Source organism: Paramisgurnus dabryanus, chromosome 2 (assembly GCF_030506205.2).
Source record: "Paramisgurnus dabryanus chromosome 2, PD_genome_1.1, whole genome shotgun sequence".
NCBI lineage: Eukaryota > Metazoa > Chordata > Actinopteri > Cypriniformes > Cobitidae > Paramisgurnus > Paramisgurnus dabryanus.
In genome coordinates this window covers 52035366-52058823 of record NC_133338.1, presented here as the reverse complement: position 1 = coordinate 52058823, position 23458 = coordinate 52035366, and the positions used below count along the sequence as shown (strand labels likewise).

The 23458-nt window shown below is 36.9% G+C and overlaps 1 protein-coding gene across 7 annotated transcripts in view; it reads right to left on the bottom strand.

The window, feature by feature from the left end:
- The window catches only part of myo9aa (myosin IXAa), a 158747-nt gene that overhangs the window by 22764 nt on the left and 112525 nt on the right, over nucleotides 1–23458 (bottom strand). For 6 of the 7 annotated variants that reach the window (XM_073813090.1, XM_065261616.1, XM_073813095.1 and 3 more), the window contains 11 exons: nucleotides 20866–21007; nucleotides 19980–20175; nucleotides 17275–17388; nucleotides 15369–15435; nucleotides 8242–8364; nucleotides 8119–8158; nucleotides 7905–8027; nucleotides 6021–6101; nucleotides 5814–5924; nucleotides 3379–3501; nucleotides 3085–3234 (listed from right to left, as the gene is read on the bottom strand). In XM_073813090.1, coding sequence (XP_073669191.1) covers nucleotides 3085–3234; nucleotides 3379–3501; nucleotides 5814–5924; nucleotides 6021–6101; nucleotides 7905–8027; nucleotides 8119–8158; nucleotides 8242–8364; nucleotides 15369–15435; nucleotides 17275–17388; nucleotides 19980–20175; nucleotides 20866–21007 — 1270 coding nt within the window. The remainder of the gene's footprint in view (nucleotides 1–3084; nucleotides 3235–3378; nucleotides 3502–5813; nucleotides 5925–6020; nucleotides 6102–7904; nucleotides 8028–8118; nucleotides 8159–8241; nucleotides 8365–15368; nucleotides 15436–17274; nucleotides 17389–19979; nucleotides 20176–20865; nucleotides 21008–23458) is intronic. The other variant, XM_073813094.1, reaches the window with a different exon arrangement.

Here is a 23458-nt window from a genome sequence, read left to right as displayed (position 1 = left end):
TATTTTTTCTATATGGCCTATTTTGATTGTTTTCATACTAATATCTGGCAACACGGGGTGACCAGCACCTAAACAGTGATCAAATGCCGTGATTCAGCATCATTCAGTGTGGGCAGGTTATTGCTGACATGATAATAAATTCGGTAAGACACATGCAATAATCGAGTGTGTATCTAAAATAAAATTAAGACAGAATACATATCCCAGGTAAAAATATACTGTATATTGCACTAAAACTTAATTTAAATAATTATTTTGTAAAAGTTAAGCACTATAAATATACTAATGAAAGGTGTTTGGTTCTACTTCAGTACTTCAATGCACCAGAAAAAAGATACAATACCAGTAAATAGATTTCTAGGTTATTGAAATAAGTAGTGTCTCAAAATAGCACCATTAAGTACATTTATATGAAGTACACTAAAGACTAATTTTTGATATATTAACTACAGAATGAGTGCACAAAATAGTACATTTAGTAAGTGTACTTTTATTTAAGTGCACTTTTTTCTCCTGTGATAGCATTTGTTAACTCTTAACTTATTGTCAAACCCTGGCTACGGCCATGTCCATGATCCTTCATCTATTCATCCTTGTATTATGCATCAATGCATATAAATAGATTTTTTTTAAAGTGCTGCACAATTAAGAAAAAAAAAATCATAATTGTGAGTTATTTCCCCTAATATTGTATTAACAGTTATCATTTTGATAAATAGTATTTACATTGTTTTCATTTCAGTATCATTGTATAACTGTATAAAAAAGTTTTAATCCCAGCTAACAGTTACTAAACAGTTACTTAAAGTTGCTGTTTCAAAATGGTGCTGTTTTTTAGGTAACAAGACAGTGAATAAAATAATATACAGTAAGGTTGGACTTGGTGACGTACCCAACCAAAAAACCATAAGAAGAAATATTTTAACATGATGTCTCCAAAACGCTCTTTGTTCAATATCTTAATCAAAACACATCAAAACGTTTCACAAATTCACAGGAGATTATCTTCTTACAGTAAAAGAAAAAGCTATGTAAAAAAGCCATGTTAAAATTAACCACGCATTACACGTTGTGCCCTGCTCACCCCTACATTATAGTTTTGATTTAAAAAAATCATGCTAAATAAGATTACTATAATATACAAAACAGTGTACATCCGAAGACATTTACTAAAATATTTACAAAGCAAAAAGTATTACGTATAACGCAAATTAATTTTAGCGCAATGCCCTTGGTCCAGCCTATAGTTGGAAATATTGACGCAGCCTTACTGTGACCCATGTTGTCTAAATGAATCAGAGGTTTTCATAAAAATAAGAACATTAAGCTCTCGTCTAGCAAATCCAATGCTCTAAATTGCCATTTAACATTTAAAATGATTTATTCGTACGTTTTCTGAGAGGTGAACCGTCATAAATGATCTAATGCAAAGATAAGTCTCCATCTGCGTATTTTGGTTTCGCCTTTAAAGCATGTAGAAATTTAAAAATAATTTGCAGGACTTGCTTGATCTTCAAAGGCTTATTAAGAGAGATAAAGTTCGGGACCTGATAAATGTTTAAAGAGTTATTAAGAGCGACAAGACTCAAAAGCGATCTTCCTCGCGTGCACACAGAGGCACGAGTGCGCGACCCTGATATGTAGACATCTACACAAAATTACAGTTTTTAGAAATATCTGTTTTGACAAGAACTCACACAGGAAGGACCTATAATCTTTTATATCTGAAGTGAATGTTTGGTTACCTGTGGAAAAATATCTGATGTGTTAACATTAAAGTCCCTTGCATTATAGTAGATCTTAAAGTTGTCTCAATGTCAATCAAACAAAAAGAAAAAAAAGTTTTTTGACTTTGTGTTTGCTAAATCTTTTTTATTAAATCTATTATTTTAAAGTATGGATGTGGTAATTTTGTGGTAATTTGGGATTTTTCTCAAAATTACCTTTGCTGACTCTGTCAGCTTCAAACACGTCATGCATTGTTTTGAAGTTTTTTAATTGAGAATGTGAAAATAAAATACTAATTTTTGTAAAATTTGCTCATTCCGACTTAATTTATCAGCACAGCTCACAAAGGATGCAGCAGCAAACAGAAATGGAGAAAGAAAAGTCTTCTGAAAAGAAAATTCATCTACAAAACAATGGCTGATGGTTCTGTTAAAAATGTAAACAGGCTGGTGTAACATTAATTTGCATAAAGCATCTATATTTGTCCACACCCGTGTTAATTACAGTATTAAAAAACAAACAAATTGTTACATTTAGGTAAATTTAGAACAGATAAAAATGTGAGCTTAATCGCGAGTAAACTCATGAAATCATGCGATTAATCTAGATTAAATATTTTAATCTATTGACAGCTCTACTGTATACATTATAAAGTGTTTTACATGACAAATAATTCACCTATAACAAAATACTAAAAAACACACAGTATTTTACATATTTTCTGTGGCTATGTAAACCATGCCAAGAAATCCTAGAGTAATTTATTACATCTGCATGCGAGACCCTGGACCACAAAATCAGTCATAAGGGTCTTTTTTTTTTTATTGAGATTTATACATCATCTGAAAGTTGAATAAATAAACTTTTCATCGGTTTATGGATAGGGCAATATTTGGCCAAGATAAAACTTTTTTTTTTAATCTGGAATCTGGGGTCCAAAAAATATTGAAAAAAAGTTGTCCAAATGAAGTCCTTAGCAACACATATTACTAACTATAAATACCTTTTTATATATTTACGGTAACAACTATCTTCATGGAAAATAATCATAATATCATAATATCACCATAATATCCTATCATAAAGATTTTTTTTATACAAAAATTGATAATTTTGACTCATACAATGTATTGTTGGCTATTTCTACAAATATACATGTGCGACTTATTGGGTCACATATTACTATTATCTAATGTAACAGTATCTTTACACATGGTTATAAAGGCAAACTTTTTGTTAACTTTCAGCTACATTCTCATTTACTCCAAACTCTCCAGAATCCCCACCGAACAAATACTGAAATTATTTATAATGATTAAAGCGTTGTTATTATCAGGTTAAACAGTATTGACAGACCTGTATGTGGCAGGCAGCCTGTCTCATTCTCAGGTAGTTCTTCCTTTCTAAAAGAGCCCTGAAACGCCGCTGGAGATTAACAATCCGACGCAGAACCTCCTGATGGAGAAGATCTTGCAATCGCTGACGTTCAACTTCACGAAGAAACACCTGCCACACGGAGGAAAAGAGAGAGACGTCACATGCAACGAGTACCATAAAAGGAAAGCATGTGTCATCCCAAAGGTATTAGAAAAGGTTCTGGGGGCACATAATTAAGTCCCATCATGGCTGGCTATTGAAGGTTGATCTTACCATAGTACGGCCCACTTGGAACCCTTTGGGTGCGAGATCCACCTGGCACAGGTACCGTCTGATAGTTTCTTGGTTGGCGCAGGTACCTTCTGGTAACAGCACATGGAAGTGTCGAACAAAGTCCTGATGGGTGTCAGACAAAGACTTTAAATCATAATGAAAAGTTTCCTTTGAAAGCAGACACACAATAATCCCTCACATTGTGAATGTGACCTGGAAGTGACATTTCTCATTAAAGTCTGTGCAGATTTCAGGACACTAACATCACTATGAAGGTATGCCTTTATTTGCAGACCTTATTTGAGGACTCCTTCAGCGCAGCCTGACGTGGGTGGACAGTCTGAGAGACTGATGCTGTTGTGTATGCAATTATTCACGGTAACTTTCATTACGAGCCTCTATGAAGTTAACCAATGTGTGCTTTTGTGTATGCAGGGCACTGCGTCCAGACATCCACCAATAACAGCTACACCCACTTCATATCTTACAGAAATTACTGAAAGCCACAATGCTCACACTTAAAAGGTTAGTAGGAAACAAAGCGCTATTGTGGAGTAATATGGTATTCAAAATAGTTGTTGGCATGTTGTTAGGTTAGGGACCTAAATGATATACTACTGTAGTACCAAGTTATGAGGATATTTTAATACAAAAATATTTAAAATCACTTATAAAGGTTTGTTACTTTATTTAAAGGTTTCCTTGTTATACACTCACCTAAAGGATTATTAGGAACACCATACTAATACTGTGTTTGACCCCCTTTCGCCTTCAGAATTGCCTTAATTCTATGTGGCATTGATTCAACAAGGTGCTGAAAGCATTCTTTAGAAATGTTGGCCCATATTTATAGGATAGCATCTTGCAGTTGATGGAGATTTGTGGGATGCACATCCAGGGCACGAAGCTCCCGTTCCACCACATCCCAAAGATGCTCTATTGAGTTGAGATCTTGTGACTGTGGGGGCCATTTGAGTACAGTGAACTCATTGGCATGTTCAAGAAACCAATTTGAAATTATTCGAGCTTTGTGACATGGTGCATTATCCTGCTAAGAATAGCCATCAGAGGATGGGTACATGGTGGTCATAAAGGGATGGACATGGTCAGAAACAATGCTCAGGTAGGCTGTGGCATTTAAACAATGCCCAATTGGCACTAAGGGGCCTAAAGTGTGCCAAAAAACATCCCCCACACCATTACACCACCAGCCTGCACAGTGGTAACAAGGCATGATGGATCCATGTTCTCATAATGTTTACGCCAAAATCTGACTCTACCATCTGAATGTCTCAACAGAAATCGAGACTCATCAGACCAGGCAACATTTTTCCAGTTTTCAACTGTCCAATTTTGGTGAGCTCGTGCAAATTGTAGCCTCTTTTTCCTATTTGTAGTGGAGATGAGTGGTACCCGGTGGGGTCTTTTGCTGTTGTACCCCATCCGCCTCAAGGTTGTGCGTGTTGTGGCTTCACAAATGCTTTGCTGCATACCTCGGTTGTAACGAGTGGTTATTTCAGTCAAAGTTGCTCTTCTATCAGCTTGAATCAGTCGGCCCATTCTCCTCTGACCTCTAGCATCAACAAGGCATTATCACCCACAGGACTGCCACATACTGGATGTTTTTCCTTTTTCACACCATTCTTTGTAAACCCTAGAAATGGTTGCGTGTGGCACCAACAACCATGCCACGCTCAAAATTGCTTAAATCACCTTTCTTTCCCATTCTGACATTTAGTTTGGAGTTCAGGAGATTGTCTTGACCAGGACCACACCCCTAAATGCATGGAAGCAACTGCCATGTAATTGGTTGATTAGATAATTGCATTAATGAGAAATTGAACAGGTGTTCCTAATAATCCTTTAGGTGAGTGTATATTATTAAACAACATGTACTGACTATAGGTTTAGGGTTGAAATCAGAGTTAGCTGAATATAATTTACTGATACTGACCCTGGACCACAAAACTAGTTGTAGGTGTAATTTTGTTTGGCCGTTTTAGCCTTTATTTAACAGTGAGTGAGGAGAGGACAGGAAAGTACATGGAAGAGAGAAGGGTATGGGATCGGCAAATGACCTCGGGTCGCCGAAAATGCAAAAGCACCACATGTCCGAGTGCCGCCCACTACACAATTGGCAATTTTTTCAAAATGAAGATTTATAGGTTTCATCGGACGCGATACACACTTGGTTGGAACTTTACTTCCGGTTTAAAAAAAAACCTGACTAGTTGCTAAACTGAACTCTGGAACAAATGCCTCGTCGAAAATAACAAACTTTTTGGTTTCCTAGGTAATCTACGTGTTGTTTAGTTTGCTTGTTATATAAATAAACTACATTTAAACTACTTTGTTGTTATTTATTCTTAGCGGAGTTTACCGGAATTTACGTGTTAAAAATATCAACTTGACTTTTGTGTGCATGTGCTTCTCACCTGAAAAGTGTACTTGATACTGTAGCCCGATTGTCGTATACGCACGGTTTCCAGCATGCCTGTGTATCGGAGCTGCCTCAGAACCAGACCATCATGAAACCGCAGAGGGAGCTGAACAGAAGCAAATACATACAATATTTAAATACAGAGATGTATATGTATAAACAAGATGATGTAAATAAATATTAATCAAATGGAGTCACACACCTTCTCTGCATTTGATCGAATGCATTTGACAAAGTACGGCTCGGATTGACTGAGTGTTTCCATTAGCTTATTGAGAGAAGCCTTTGAGAATTAAAAACAGCACACATTAATATCTCACAATAATAAAACAGTGATACGATCCATCCATCCATTACTGTAAACATGAACTTTGTTTTTATTTAAACTGACAGGTGAATCAGAATTATTGTTTGTGGATTAACTTGTATTGAACCCGGAACATTTATAAAAAATATATTAATGTAATGATGAAATGAGTTTGATCACCTAAAATCTTCTGCAATTGTATAAGTATGCATTTCCCATAAAAATTAAATGGTCTTCTTCCCCAACAATTTTCCATGCTGTCAATACTAGATGCACCAATTTAGGTTAGTGGTATTTATACAAAATATAAAAGGTGAAAGGTTAAACCAAACCTCCATCATTGTGTTCAGACAATATGTGATTTTCATTACTCTATTACATGCAAGATATAATTGTATTATTCTTTTGGTTTTGAGGGGTGTTATACGAGTCAGAAATGTTCTTCATTGGTTTTGTGAGATGCATGTTTGTGTGTGTTTTTGTTTCCATGTCTGTATTTCTCTAGACAGGAAAAAAGGGAAAGCAGCTATTTTGGTGGTCAGGAATTCACTCTCCCCTCCCGAAGTGAGCACAGCTCCGAGCAGGATGTGGGAAGTGAGGTCATCCACACATTTGTGCAGGCCTTATGCCAGACGGCCCAGAGCTACTCACCAAGGGAATGAGACATTATAGGGGAAACCTGACTCTTATCCTGCAGTATAAGATAACATTTCTGAAACCACACACGTTTCGAAACCAAAAAAGGGATGTCGGATGAATATTGCTTAATTTAATAAATTATATTAAATTATGTATTAAAACTATGTGGAAGATGTCTATTTAACGAAAAATAAAAGCTGTATGATGAATAATTGTGTTGCTTTATCCCAAGTAAAGCTAAAGAACAATAAAGTGAAGTGTTATTGTATTTAAAATAGAAATGATACAAATAATTACAGTTTTATCTGGAGCTGATAAATCAGGAGAGATTATATTGCGGTTACATGATTCAAAACTTCTTACGACAAAAACATTCCCACACTTTAGTTAACTTCAAATTCAAGGACCTTTCAAGGACTTTCCAGGTCCAATACCCTCAAATTCAAGGACTAAATGTGGGGACACATTTGAATGAGAGCAAGGTTACATCGTGTTACCTTTTAAGATACATTGTTACGGTTCCCTTTCGAGGGAACTCGCGCTGCATCACTGCGGTGACACTTTGGGGACGCCTCCAGGGGTAAGTGTGTCTGAATGTGTATATCAAATTCAACCAATGGTGAGGCTTAACGACAAAGACAGGGTGATGCGGGAGCCAGGAAGTATATCGCTATCTGAAATATTGCCAAAAACGACGTTACAGGGACGCAGGAAGTATGGCAAGGGAGACGCAGCGTCTCGTTCCCTTCTCAGGAAACAACAGTTACATACGTAACCAGAGACGTTTTCATGTGTCAAACACAACTAGGCAAAAAAGCATTTTGGTATGAATCAACATTCGCATACAGAAGATATAAGTATTTAAATCGAACAGTTTAGCCCGTGTGCTTAAAAAGTCTAGAATTATTATGATATTATCCTACACTACACAGGGAATAATATGGATTTTTTCCCCAGAAAACTTCTTGCATAACGTAGATTCAAGCACTTTCAATGACCTGTATCTATGTATGTATGTTTTCAAAAACTTCCCAGCGCCTTGAACCCCCCCCCAGATTCCCAACATTTCAAGGACCCGTGGAAACCCTGAAAAAGAGTGAGAGACAAAAAGAGAAATAGACAAGAGAGAAAGAAACTGACCTGGAATTGAGCACTAATACTTGGCGGTTTCTTCTTTTTGTGGAGGTGTAAGAGGGATTTTGTGATTCGATCCTGTAGCGTCAGATTACTCAGATACTTCAGAGATTTGGCATCCAACAAGTGCTGCGCAAAACAACAAGTGAAATGCAGTGGGCAACAATTACTATTATCTCTTCAAATACAACATCAATAGATAAAATAGACTTGCTCTTACCTTAGGAAGACTGGGCTTCATCTTATAGTTTTTATTTCTCCTGAAAAACACCAAGAACAAAGTTTATAGGTTTCCCGAAGCCTCTTGTGTGTTTAATGAGTTTAATGTAATTCAGATTCTTACATCAGGATACCGTGAGCTCTTTCCAGAAGTTTACTGCTCGTGGAGTTAACAAATATCCCATCCTCTTCATTCAGAGTAGACGACAGGCGGTTTTGTCTCCCAGGACGACCATTCCAGCTCTCCCTGATAATCACATCAGCATTTTACATTTATGTATTTGGCAAGCACTTTGTGACTTACAGTAAATTTACACTTTATATGATATTATTGTTACGTTCCATAAGTAGGAGAGGTTTAAAGCTAGGGGTAATTGTGAGTAACACTTAAAAAATGTGTGTTGTCGAAGCCGATGGTGTGTGGACAGTACTCCGACATACGATGCAGACCATAGGCTGTAAAAAAGATGGACTTAGTGTCGGTGACTTCACCCAAAGGGTTTTTAAAGATCAATAGTAGGCGGTGTCTGCCGTCGCCATCATGGCAGCATCTCACCGCGCATCACTCACGAATATTAAAAATGGGTAAAGAGGCGGGACATGGGTGAAGCTGACTTTGAAATAAACCTGTTGCTAAAACCACGCCCGCCTAGCTTGACTCTAGTGACAGCAGTGGCTGTTCAACCATCACTCAAACTGGCCACGCCCTTAATTATGCAAAACTTTAATGGTGCGTTCACACCAGCCGCGGTAAAGGCGGCAAAAAGGCGCTATTTGTGCGTAGTTGGACACTTGAACATTTGAGTTTACTCCATTCGCGTGTGAAAGCCGCACGTGAAATGCGGCGAGACTCCGCTCGCTTCCTGTTATTACGTCACTACTACAGCAAGGGCCTGATTAGTTAACACGGCGCGGAAATCTGCCAAAGTTCAGATTTTTTAAATCACGTATTTCCCGTGGCAACGCGCCGCAGGATACCTAATCGCGTATTTGCATTGACTTAACATGTAAATCACCCGCGCTTGCCGCCTCTACCGCGTCTGGTGTGAACTAGGGATGCTTAACCATTAATCGCGATTAATCGTTAGCAGAATAAAAGTTTTTTGTTTACATCATATATGTGTGTGAACTGTGTATAATAACTTTGTATAAATAAATGTACACACATGCATGTTTATGTTTTAGAAATGTTTACATGTGTATATACATTTGTATATTTATGTATAATTTATATTATATATAAATATAAATACTTAATATATACATTTTTTTTCCTTAAAATTATACATGAATGTGTTCATATTTATATATATATACATATTTATTATACACAGTTTACACACATATGTGATGTAAACAAAAACTTTTATTCTGCTAACGATTAATCGTGATTAATTGTTTAGCATCCCTAGTGTGAACCTTACATTAGATTTAATATAATTTTAATGGATAAGTTACAAAAAAATTCACCCCCCTCACAGTTGTCATGAAGGGCAAAATTAGCTATACAGACCAAGAACAGTTTTTGTAGCAGGCTTTAAAACTTTATTTTCTACTGCCATTTTAACATGGAGGTCTATGGGAATTGACTCAAGGTCCTTTGCCGTTCCCATTCCTCTCTCTCCACCCTGTATTTTCCTGTTATCTCCTTAAATTCTTGATCAAGTATTAGGGTTATTTTCAACCCAATGTTGGCACAAACCCAACCCATTTGGTTGTTTTAATCTATTACTGGGTCAATTATAAACATTTTCTGGGTTAATTTAGCCCAATTTATCCCTTTATGACCTAACACTGGGTTGAAAATAACCCAGCATTTTTAGGGTGTGTATCACTTTGTTCAAAAGGAGGGGAGAGCAGGCGTTATTCAATTTTAAATGTGAAACAGAGGCTTGGGGTGAAGAGAGGTTTACTATCACACTCTGGTCTTGATTTAATGTCTCATCTAGGGTTCATAGCACACAGTAAAATCTTCCATTAACTGCTATACAACATAAACATCTCTTTAGATAAGCTTCACACAGGCAGTAAACTGAGGACAAAGGATCGTCCAGGGCACACCGAATGTCCAACAATACCGCAAATGTGCATAGAGCAATCAGGGGCGCAAGGGAAATACCGACACATGTTAGTATGGTGATAAATATGTTTGGCAATACTGTATCGGGGAAAAAAAAAGCAATATCAATATTTAATCTTGTATAAAATATTCATGGCGGTTGTTTTGTTTAGAGTTTACATGCCACACACTAGATAGCATTTTTTAAATCTCTAAACTTAAACAGTGACAGGAAGTACTTGCATAAGGTTTGTGTGGTCTCAATGACAGCTTTTTTACAATTATATCCCATCCTATTCTATTCCTAAAATATATACGATGCGGGTTACAGTATTGCAATGTACCGTAGCATATATATGGTATCGCGATAGTGAGATTCTGGCCAATACACAGCCCTAATCGCAATATGCTTATCGCATTGGCTTGCAATAACTGAATGATTTTAATACTTCAAAGAGTTATATATCGTTTTATGTTAATGCAGATATCAGAGAGATCTGTGAGTGATGCTTTCTTTTTTTGACAAAGAATGTGAAACAAGCATGTATGTTATAAATAATTGTATGTTTTTTTTATTGAAAAACTATAATTTAGCATATCAGTTGTGTACTATGGAGGACCACAAGAGTCATGCAAAATGTAATAAAGAACTTCAATATTTAATAACTACCTGGACAATAAAAATAGCAATTAATAGATTTGTTTAAAAATTCATTAATTAATCTATAAATAAATAGACAAAGTTATAAAAAAATCATTATGTAAGATTTTATTAGGCAATAAAAAGTGAGATTATAAAAATAACGTAGAAATGAAATATTAATCCATTAATAAATAGTTCAAATTAATATAACAATTTATAAAAACAACATAAAATACTCAATAAGTTCATCATTTTAAATTGCATTTATAAATTCTTAATTAAATAATGGAATTTCAAAATGTATTTCAAAAAGCGATTTAAAAATAGAAATAAATAACTGGATTTATAAATTGAATTACAAATACAGGTTTAAAATAGGCATTTAAAATGGCATTTCCGTTTAACTTTTCTGTTTTCATTTTCCCAATGATTCTCCTTATTCTTTTCGCTATTGGATTTGCTTTTCGTTTTAGCCTCTCTATTTAGCTTTTCCGTGACTCTTTGGGTCCTTGCAAATGGTCAAATGAGAAATGCAAATTAGCTATGGCCAGGAGGATGTAACAAGCTCGCTGATTGGCTCTGATTGTACGTCATGCGCAGATTTATAGATCTCAGATGAGGACCCAAAGAGTCACGGAAAAGCTAAATAGAGAGGCTAAAACGAAAAGCAAATCCAATAGCGAAAAGAATAAGGAGAACCAACGGGGAAATGAAAACAGAAAAGTCAAACGGAAATGCCCTTTTAAATGCCTAATTTAAACCTGTATTTGTAATTCAATTTATAAATCCAGTTATTTATTTCTCTTTTTAAATCGCTTTTTGAAATACAATTTGAAATTCCATTATTTAATTAAGAATTTATAAATGCAATTTAAAATGATGAACTTATTGAGTATTTTATGTTGTTTTTATAAATTGTTATATTAATTTGAATTATTTATTAATGAATTAATATTTCATTTCTATGTTATTTTTATAATCTCATTTTTTATTGCCTAATAAAATGTTACATAATGATTTTTTTTGTAACTTTGTCTATTTATTTATAGATTAATTAATGAATTTTTAAACAAATCTATTAATTGCTATTTTTATTGTCCAGGTAGTTATTAAAAATTGAAGTTCTTTATTACATTTTGCATGACTCTTGTGGTCCTCCATAGTGTACATGTACATACACACACACACACACATATACAAATATATATACATACATGGATCAATGACGTGATGTTAATTATTTTGTGTCCATATGGTTTAATTAAATGTTAAGGGTTAAAATTAAAAAAAAATTTGCAGATTACTTGCATACATTCTCTTTTTTGAGGACCAAGACTAAAATTTCTGCTTTTATTTCATTTTGAAAAAATATTTGGGGGATAATTGCAAAATGTGGTGTCAATTGGTGTAACTAGTATTTTTCAAAATTAAAATAATAAAAATATTCATAAAAAAGTGAAATAAAATATAATCATCTCGTTTAGTGTAATATAATTTTTTACATACATTGTTACAGCATTTGTCAAAGATTATTTTGAAAATAAAGGTGTTTGCAGCATATGTCAGGACAAATATTACAAAAACGCATTAAAATTTACATTAGTTAGAAATAACTAATAAAAATGTATTTATTGATTGATTGATGATTGCGCTTACATGCCATCAAGGTGGATAAAATATTTAATATTTCTCATTCTTTGGCACAATTGGCGGTTACACCATTTGACATTTTCAGGTCCATTCAGTCTTAACTTTCATAAAAATGGTGCAAATGTAATTTTTTATTGCATAAAAATTTACATAAATACACTATGTGCATTGAAATAAACCTGATTCATGCTGTTAAAACAAGTAAAAAAAAGAATAATAATTTCTCATCTTGCCAAACTGTTTTTGTCACTGACCCACATACACACGCACGCACGCAGCAATATCTAGCAAGTTATAACACAGGATTTTCTTCAATATTGAGTCTATTTTGGCCTACAGTCTACTGTTATGTTAGAATCTTAATTGTTATTTGTAAAATGTTATATTTTTTTATGTATTAATCATAAATATAACATTCATATGCTAGTGAGAAAATTTGCCATGTAAAAAGCTGTTTGTTTTTCCGAACACTTCATTAGACATTATTGTGGTTTTGTTATATAACTATTATAGCAGTAGGAAAACAATCCTTTTCAAAAGGCATGCCAGCAGTTTTAAAATGTTTTCCTTTTAAACCGAATCACCTTTATATATATATATAAACTAGTTTGGCCTGGACACATTAACTTTCCTAGCAGAAGCGTTATTATACCGTTACATAGCTTTGGTAATAATAAAAAACTGGCTACAAGTGGCTCCATAAATGTCAGCCTCACTTCTTTTATTGCCTTGTGTTGAATTAGGTTTGTCTAACTGTTCAGCAGAGGAATGAAATTAACTCTGGAGAACACAGTGTGATGTGAATGGAGTCAGATTTAACATCTGCATAAGCCCACATCTTTTCCAGCTTGCAGGCATTTTTGTATCATTATAACATCGACCAACACAAACCTCTGGCAAACACGACGATGCTGAGAATAGGGACTATAAATAATAATAACACTTTCAAGTCAGATGCACCTGAAGCACATGTGGAAATATACGCTTTCCATTTTTATTTACTAGGCCAAAGTAACCAACAATGCAACTATGACCAAAAACAAAATCATATATTCATCCCTACAGTGGAGCATTACTGTATGTTTTTTTGTTTATGTTACACTGAATAACACCACAGGGGTTTTACAAATTATACTGTAGAAATATCCCAAATCACAATCACATTTGTCACCCATGAACAATTTACTCTCCAGCTGAAACCGGCTATGAAAACACACAACCTTTTGTCCACCAAAACAAGAAACTACACAGTACACAAAGGAAAAGGCCCCCAACTGATGTTGGGAGTATTTGGTGGTGGTATTTTGCATACAGGAGGGTCAACGGGGCATGTGGACCCGTTGGAGAACATTTATCCATCAGCCCGTCCTCAACATGAGCACATATCTCCGTTGTGACATCACACAGGAAACAGCTGTCGCTTCCCAGTGTTTAGAGATCTGTTACTAACCCCAAAAGTGTGTGGGGTTGCAAAACACATAAAAAAGACTTTACGGTCCAACAAAAGAGCCGTTGTGAGTTCAGCCCCTGCCACTTGTTCTGGATATCGGGGCTAATCTCAGTGCCATGCAGTCACTAGGAAAGCATGAGGCCGGGAAGGCAGCGGGCCGTCCTCTGGGTAAGTGTGCAGTCACGGCTAAAAATCTACACCCACACTGAAACCTCAACAAGCTTTGTGAATATTAGAGACCAGGGGTTTATCGTACATGCTTCATTTCCTTTTCATAAAGTGTCGAGACACTAAAACCAAAAAGAGCATTTCAAAAATTAAACTTCCAAAACAAAGAAGGGGACCTGATGTCAATTCAAACTTAAGGATTTTATTTGAACACAGACACCACTTCCATCCATCCTTTCACGAATGATGCGTTAAAGGAATAGTCTACCCTTTTGCCATATTAACCGATGTTATTACCTCAACTTAGACGAATTAATACATATCTATCTTTTTTCAATGCGTGCACTGTACAGCGCGACGTAAATGTGTTAGCATTTAGCCTAGCCACATTCATTCCTATGGTACCAAACAGGGAAGCCACCAAACACTTCCGTGTTTTCCCTATTTAAAGACTGTTACATGAGGAGTTATACCAGTAAGTTTGGTGCCACAAAATAAAACTTTTTTTTGGTACCATAGGAATGAATGTGGCTAGGCTAAATGCTAACACAATCACAACGCGCTGTACAGTGCACGCATTGAAAAAAGATAGATATGTATTAATTCGTCTAGGTTGAGGTAATAACATAGTTTAATATGGCAAAAGGGTAGACTATTCCTTTAAGCACGAGTGATTTACAATGTTAAGTCAATGCAAACACACGATAGACATCCTGCGCCGTGAATCACATAAATGAGGTGACGCGAATGACATGATTTGCGCGATTGATGAGAAAAATTGAGCGTTTGACATGCGTGATTCATGCAAATCATGCGAGTTGAAAATCTGAACTTTGGCGGATATTCGCACCGTGTTAACCAATCAGGAGTTTGCTTTAGTAGTGACGTGATTATGACTTCGCAAACGGAAGCAGAAATATGAAACAACAATCATTGTCGCTTTATGTGGACACCCGGAGCTGTCGGTCACAGTTTCGTACTTTCATAGAAACAGTATATAGCGGATCTTACTTGGAAGAAAGCGAGTAAGGAGGTCGGACTATCTGGTGGTAAGTTGTAAAAAACGCTCTTTACTCATACATTTACACATATTGAGACTACAAGCTAGCTAAAGCCGGCAAATTGAGCGTATTCGTGTCTTAATCTCACTTCTGAATTTTACGCAAAGGATGCGAATGAAACAAGTTTATTCAAAATGTTCAAGCATCCAACTATACGCGAAAAGCGCGATTTAGTCGCTTCATTCGCGTCTGGTGTGAACGCACAGTAAGAAAGTCTTACCTTTGATTTATTGCATTGGTGCCCTGCAGATCAGAGAGTGGCATGCGATGACGGTTTCGGTTTACACCTGAAACAGATCAGAACCATACTGCTCAGACATATGGATGAAAAAAGTTTAAAAGTATGAGAGCACTGCAGTTCAATGACTTTCATGAGATCACAGTAACAGGATGTTGATTCATTCTCTGATGTTGGGTGGCATGCTTGACCATTTGATGGGAGGTGAATCATTGAAAACATGCTTTGGTGAATCAGTTAAACTGGACACACACATACAGAGTAACTGGGTGCATACTGTACATCAACAGACAAATTGTCTTTAAGATTATGAATGTACCATAGATGGGCAATATATCAAAATTTGCTTGTATAACACTTGTATTTGGTAAATGCATTAGCTAACATGAACTTACAATCAGCATTTATTAATCCATGTTATTATTACACGGCTTGTTGGAATGCTTAATTCTGATTGGCCAGTCGCGACATTTGCAGGTTTGTTATTCTCAGATAATCTAATAACACACGGATGATGCAAATCATTTTGACAGGTACAGTTTAATATTTCACAAAATTAAATATAAATGTCTTTGAATAACATGACATTATATTTACAAATTATTAAACCAAATAGCGTGTTCGTGGCTTATCTTGCCTTAACTTAAAACCGAGGTCTCCATTTGTTATAAATGAGCAAGGAAAATATTTCAAATGAATATTTAATGTTCCTTACCCTACTTATGAGATAAAAAGCTGTGTAATAAGCAGGATAATGTACAGTTAGCAGGTTGTTATCGCGAAATATACATGATCCCTTATTTAATGTTAGCAATTGTTCATGTTAGTTGTTCATTAAATTTTAATATCAAAAAGTATTGTTCATTGTTAGTTCATGTTAGCTAATGCATTAACTAATACTACCAAATACAACCTTATGGTAAAGTGTTACCCAAAGTGCTGTCGCTCCATGATAACTATAGGTTAGTTTGATGCTGATAAGTATTGGTGCTTATTATTAAACGTTTTTGTTATACTTATAGATTATAATGAATAACTAAATATTCTTTGGGGTGGTTTCCTGTACAGGGATTAGCTTAAATCAGTACTAGGATTTATTTTAATTAGGAAATATAACTAGTTTTAACATACATGCCTTACAAAAACATTACTGGGGTGCAATTTTGAGGCAAAACACAGGGCACTGATATATTATAAGATAGATGTTTTCATTTTTTGCAGCTCTTACATTCATTTTAGTCTAGGACTAGTCTAATCCCCGTCCGGGGGAAACTGCCCCGTTGTGTTTTTATTTAGTGCAAAAGTGGTAAATAAATCAATTATCAAGCTTAACGACACCCCAAAAAGGTTGTGTAAAACAGGGTTTGGTAAAAATAAAGGACTAACCCAACTGTTGTTTTAAATTAAGCTATAAAGTTTTAATATTTGATCCAACCATGGGTTAAAAGTTTCATTGAGACACAAATTGTATTGTTTGGTGTGTTCAGTCTATCATCTATGCTACCTCCATGAAGCAGATTTATTGTGAACCCGCTGTCCTCGGAAGACAAGAGAAATGAGTTCGCACCCTTGTCCAGAGCTGTCATGCTAGGTTGTGAGTGCTCAAAGCGCCGGCTCCATTGAGGAGAGAGCGGAGGGCTGCTGGAGAAGCATGCATGCTGTGCTGAACCCATAGATAGGGTTGTTAGTGACATCATGCAGGAAAAAAAGACAGGTGCAAGATGAGCGAAGACATGAGGGTAACAACTGACAGCCTCCAATCTGAATCCAATCAATTATTGTGTGTGTGTGTGTGTGTTTGGCTGCAGTTATGTATTAGGATGTGCCCTCAAATCTTGGCCCCGGGTGCATTAAGTGAGGAGATGAGATGAAGGAAAAGCAGCCTTACTGTTTTTCTCCTCTTTGCACCTCTGCAGGATCTCTAAGCTTCTCTGATGCACAGGATGATGCAGAAAACTAAAACTATCCACACTTTTCACACCTGGAGCAGCAGCATCATGCCCTTCAGAAGCCAAAAACAAACCACACACGAGACAGAGAGAGACAGAGAGAGAAATGACAGATTAAACTGGGAGAAATAAGAGTACTATTGGACAGCAAGATAAAGTCAAGTCCACACTGCAGCCTCTTTACGACTACACGCTTGGAAACAAAGGGTGAATTCCAAATTGGAAGAGATAATCCCTATGCCCTATTCCCTCAAAGCTCTAGATGTGTAAGCTCTAGAGGGAGTTGCACAACTGTGTCTCTTACCGTGGCTGATTAAAATACACTTGGTAACAATAATCTTGAAAACAATGTCATTTTCTCTTTATGTGGAGTGACTGTTTATGTGGCGTCCCCTTCCCAAGTGCCTTTCAAGGGTGCAAATGTGCCAACTTATTCCTGAAACTAACACCAGAGCAGTACTGTATATTTACAATGCTAACCAAAGTATCTAATTCTGATTTGCTGTTCAAATGTGATTATTGTTACGTAGCATATGAGACCTAGTGGCTCGTACACTATGTGCTGGGTCTCGTGCGTTACGTGCTGGGTCTCGTGCGTTACGTGCTGGGTCTCGTGCGTTACGTGCTGGGTCCCGTGCGTTACGTCCTACGCCCTGGGTCCCGTACGCTACGTCCTACGCCCTGGGTCCCGTACGCTACGTCCTACGCCCTTGGTCCCAAACGCTACGTCCTAAGCCCTGGGTCCCGTATGCTACGCCCTGGGTCCCGCACGCTACGTCCAGGTCCCATACGCTACGTCCTATGCCCTGGGTCCCGTACACTACGTCCTACGTCCCGTACACTACGCCCTGGGTCCCGTACGCTACGTCCTACGTCCCGTACGCTACGTCCTACGCCCTGGGTCCCGTACGCTACGCCCTCGGACTGGTACGCTACACCCTAGGTCTCGTACGCTACGCCCTAGGTCTCGTACGCTACGCCCTAGGTCTCGTACGCTACGCCCTAGGTCTCGTACGCTACGCCCTAGGTCTCGTATCCTACGTCACATCCTACGTCATATACTGGAAACGAAGCGAACATGCGCCAGCCATTACTGGAAGCTAGTTATTTTACTTTGTAAAGTTTCAAATATGAAAATCACATTGATAGCCCTCAGAAGGCCTTTATTGAGTCTTGTGCGTAACGTGCTGGGTCTCGTGCGTTACGTGCTGGGTCTCGTGCGTTACGTGCTGGGTCCCGTACGCTATGTCCTGTACACTACGTCCCGTACGCTACTTCCTAAGCCCTGGGTCCCGCACGCAACGTCCTGGGTCCCGCACGCTATGTCCTGGGTCCCGCACGCTACGTCCTGGGTCCATCACGCTACGTCCTGGTCCCATATGCTACGTCCTATGCCCTGGGTCCCGTACGCTACGTCCTACGTCCCGTACACTACATTCTACGCCCTGGGTCCCGTACGCTACGTCCTACGTCCCGTACGCTACGTCCTAAGCCCTGGGTCCCGTACGTTACGCCCTGGGTCCTGCACGCTACATCCTGGTCCCATATGCTACGTCCCATACGCTACGTCCTACGCCCTGGGTCCCGTATGCTACGTCCTACGTCCCGTACGCTACGTCCTACGTCCCGTACGCTACGTCCTACGCCCTGGGTCCCGTAGGCTACACCCTCGGACTGGTTTGCTACACCCTAGGTCTCATACGCTACGCCCTAGGTCTCGTACACTACGTCACATCCTACGTCTTACGCTGGAAACGAAGCGAACATGCGCCAGCCATTACTGGAAGCTAGTTATTTTACTTTGTAAAGTTTTCAAATATTAATATCACATTGATAGCCCTCAGAAGGCCTTTATTAACCCCCTGGAGCCATGTGGATTACTTCTGTGAAGGATCGATGGACATTTTTTTGGGCTTCAAATTCAAATAGCTTTTAATAGCTATTTATAATATAATATAACTCTGATTGTTTATGTCTGAATAAAGATAATCGTATCGAGAAAGGCTTGAGGGTGAGTAAATCATGGGGTTATTGTTAGTTTCGGTGAACTATTCATTTAAGATTTTTGTAATGAGGAATTTTCCATACCAATTTAGAATTGCAAAAACGACGATTGTTTCCAAACTTCAATTTATTATTAGTCAGACAATCGTAGTCCCCAATTGGTTAAGCCGATGTTGTACGTCTAAATTTTATACAAAATGCAACTCGGTCTAGAAATGAATTTTTTAAAGTGCTCAAAAAAAAAAATGTACAAAATGTTGCTACAGGGAAAGAAAAGCATATAGATGCTGAAAAGCTGAAAAGTAGGGCAGAAAGCTTCAAGCAAGAGAAGCTGGGATACAACATTATGATTCACTAAACATCAGCCCGCAAGAATGAAGCTATGAATAAATCAAAATCACTAACAAATGTTAAGATAAAAACGTTTACAGCCACAAATATTGACAGCTCTGTATGTGACTCCAAATCATACTGAAAACATAAACAAATAATTAAAATTTTATTATACAGTTATTTTACTTTGATCTGACACTAGTAGTTCAATATGCATACCCAAAAACAGCACATTTAACTTTTTTATATATAAATCAATATTTCAGTGTGACAAGTGCATTTTACAGTCTGACTCAATTTGACTCACCGCTTCTTTTTTCCACATGTCTTTTCCCAGCGTCCCTGAATGCCACCACGCCTCTGAAGTAAGCCCTGAGCACAGCCCAGCGGAAAGTGGCCACCGGGTCGATGCCGATCAGGCCACGGATGAAGGCGTTATTACTGCTCTTCAGCAGAGCCACAATGTCCGGCCGCATGTGGTCTGTGTTTTTCTCTCTGAAGTCCTGAGACGGCAGATTATACAGACAGTCAGCTACTGTAACTGTGCCATTATTAACTCATGCAACAGGGCATGCACCACTTCGACCAAGCTGCAAACTAAGTGCTCTTCCGCCATACAATATAGTTCTCATTTTTTATCCGCTTAAAAAAGGCAACATTTTATTTTGTGCCACCATACTTACTCATGTAACTACTTGCGTTACAGTCTTAAAATATGGAAAATATGGAAGTGTTTGGTGGCTTCTAAATTCATCCTTGTTTGGATCCTAAGGAATGAATGGGGCTAGGCTAAATGCTAACACATTCACAATACGCTGTACAAAGATTAAGTGCACTCATTAAAAAAAGATAGGTTTGTATTAATTTGTATAATTGAGGTGGGAACATATTCAACTATTGAAAAACGGTGATGTTTTCCTTTAATTATAAAGTTTACTTAATGGGAAATGGTGGTAATATGCTTTTTTCAATAACACCTTTATTTGAGATTGTACTCCTATAGCAGTGCTCAATTTTGTTATATCAAATATATCTTTTTATACCTTTGACTATCTCCAAAATGCTCAGAATAACCTTCTAAACACTCAGCTTGTGCATCGTGGCTTGCTCATTTTACACAAATCTGTTAGGTGATGTTCATCTGATATACTACAGCATAAAAGTGAAATAGGAGATGTGTATACAGCTCTGACCTTCACTCCATATTTGACTTTCCCTGCGTAGTGTTTGATGATGAACGCCGGCTCCATGACTGCAGGAAACTCTATATAGCTGTTTCCTTCGTGTTGTCGTTTGAACTTATCCAGCAGGGTTTGATTGGTGGCCTGCGGAAAGCTGTAACACAAGAGGAAGAGTCTGTCATCACACAAAGTGCATCATTTACTGTTCACATTTGATGATCAGAAACGATAACACAAGTATACAAGTTTAGTACCACAATCTTGAAATAGAGACCAAACAGGGATTTGACATACAGTTAATAAACTAGAAGAATCACTTAAAACTACGGCTGTCAATAGATTAAAATATTTAATCTAGATTAATCGCTTGATTGACATGAGTTAACTCGCGATTAATCACAAATTAATCACACATTTTGATCTGTTATAAATGTACTTTTATTGAACACTTGTCAAATTTTTAATACTCTAATCAAATATAATGCTTTATGCAAATACGTGTTTACAAGATTTTGGGGTCGCGCACTCGTTAGTGTGCATGCCCTTTAGATATTAGGATGAGGAAGAACGCTTTTGAGTCTTGTCGCTCTTAATAACTCTTTTAACATCAATCAGGTCCCGAACTTTATCTATCTAATAGCTATTTGAAAATCAAGTCCTGCAGTCTATTTTCTAATAACTGCATGCTTTAAAACCGAAACCATGGATGGAGACGCATCTTTGCTTAAGATTATGCATTCGGGAAGGTACATCTATCAGAAAATGTATAAAAAAAATATATAATTTTAGATGTTTAATGACCATTTAGGGCATTGGATTCGCTAGACTTAACGTTCTTATTTTTATAAAAACCTCAGATTTATTTAGATGGCACTTGCTCCTTCTCAATTCATCCAACTATGGGCTAGACTATAGGGTCATGCAGAAATTGCATGTTGCGTTAAACGTCGTTAATAAAAGTAGTGACGTTAAAATGATTTTGCGTTAACGCGTTATTAACGTGTTAATTTTGACAGCCCTACTTATAATGTAAAATCTTAGCTGATAAATAGAAAATCTTGCATTTTAACCAAATAAAGTCAAGCGTCTTATTGGCAAAGCATTGTCTTAGCTGGACCAACAATGTTTGCCTGATGTGAGATCAAACTTCAAAAGATAATATCATTGATGACAATTTAACTAATTAAATCTTTGTCAAGCTATGTTTCAGTAACATGTATTTTTATATTTAAGTTTTTTAATAACTACGGATATTATTTTTGGTGCGGTCAAATGTGAAGAAGTCTTGTTATGTCTCTTCATCCAGGCGGGTAATAAAGTTTGAGTGTGATTGAGTTTCTGGATATCAAGCACAGAGATTTTTTACTTGTCCAGAGGAATGATTTCTGCTGCCAAAAGCCAGAGGAAGAGGAAGAAATGTTTGAACAACACTGATCTGGAGTCAGGTTTCCAACAGTTCTAAGCGGAGGAAGTTCGTTTATTATTTTATTGAGTTTAAATCGATCTGAGGTTACTATTTTTAAAATTTCTCATGAAATTATATTAGTCCTGTCTTAGATCTAAATGTAATACATTCACAAAATATTAAAAATAAATTGTACTGTAAACTGCAACAAATATAGAAATACAAAACTACTTCGAAGTTCTTTCCTGGTTTCCTTATCCTTAAAATAGTGTACATTATAAAATACAAGCCTGGTTTTTTTTCATTGCCATTTTTCCAACTTTTTAAGCACAAATCTGACTCTCTATTTTTCAGCTGTACATCGGTGTTCAACAGATCCGGCAGGGTTGCCGGGTTTTTAAAGCAAAGACCCCCCAATTGCTCCTCAAAAATATCCCAATTGCATTTTGAAGGGGATGGTCCTCCATTAAAAGAAAAAAAAATGCATTCCCAGGGTTAAATACCACATTATTAGGGTTGCTTCAATCTGTGGACATGAAAAACAGTCCGCGGCAACAGTGATAAAGTAGCCCAGTTCTGCAGGAAAACCGCACACTTGGGAACCCTTGGACGTATTTCGGGAGATCCTTTCAATATTGTTTTAATGCAAAAAATTTTGGGAAAAATGAAATTAGGCATCAAACAAACATGCATTAATATGATCAATTAAAACTTAAACTAAAATGCATGACATGTGTGTAAAACCTATTTAGTTATATTAAAGGGGACATATCATGAAAATCTGACTTTTTCCATGTTTAAATGCTATAATTGGGTCCCCGGTGCTTCTATCAACCTAGAAAATGTGTAAAATAACAACTCAGTAACTTAGTTTTGGTAAACCATTCCCTGCAAGCATGTGAAAATATAGGTTATTACAATTTGTCTCCCCCTGTGATGTCAGAAGAGGATAATACCGCCCCTTAATCTGCACTATCCAACCAGGACACTGCAGAGATCAGCTCATTCGCGTTTTAAAGGAAACACCCAAAATGGCACATTTTTTGCACATACCTACAAAGTGTCAATTTGAACATGCTATAATAAATTATCTATATGGTATTTTGAGCTAAAACTTCACATATGTACTCTGGAGACCCCAAATATTTTTCTACATCTTAAAAGTGTCTTGTGAAATGTAGGGGTGACCCCGAATAGTCG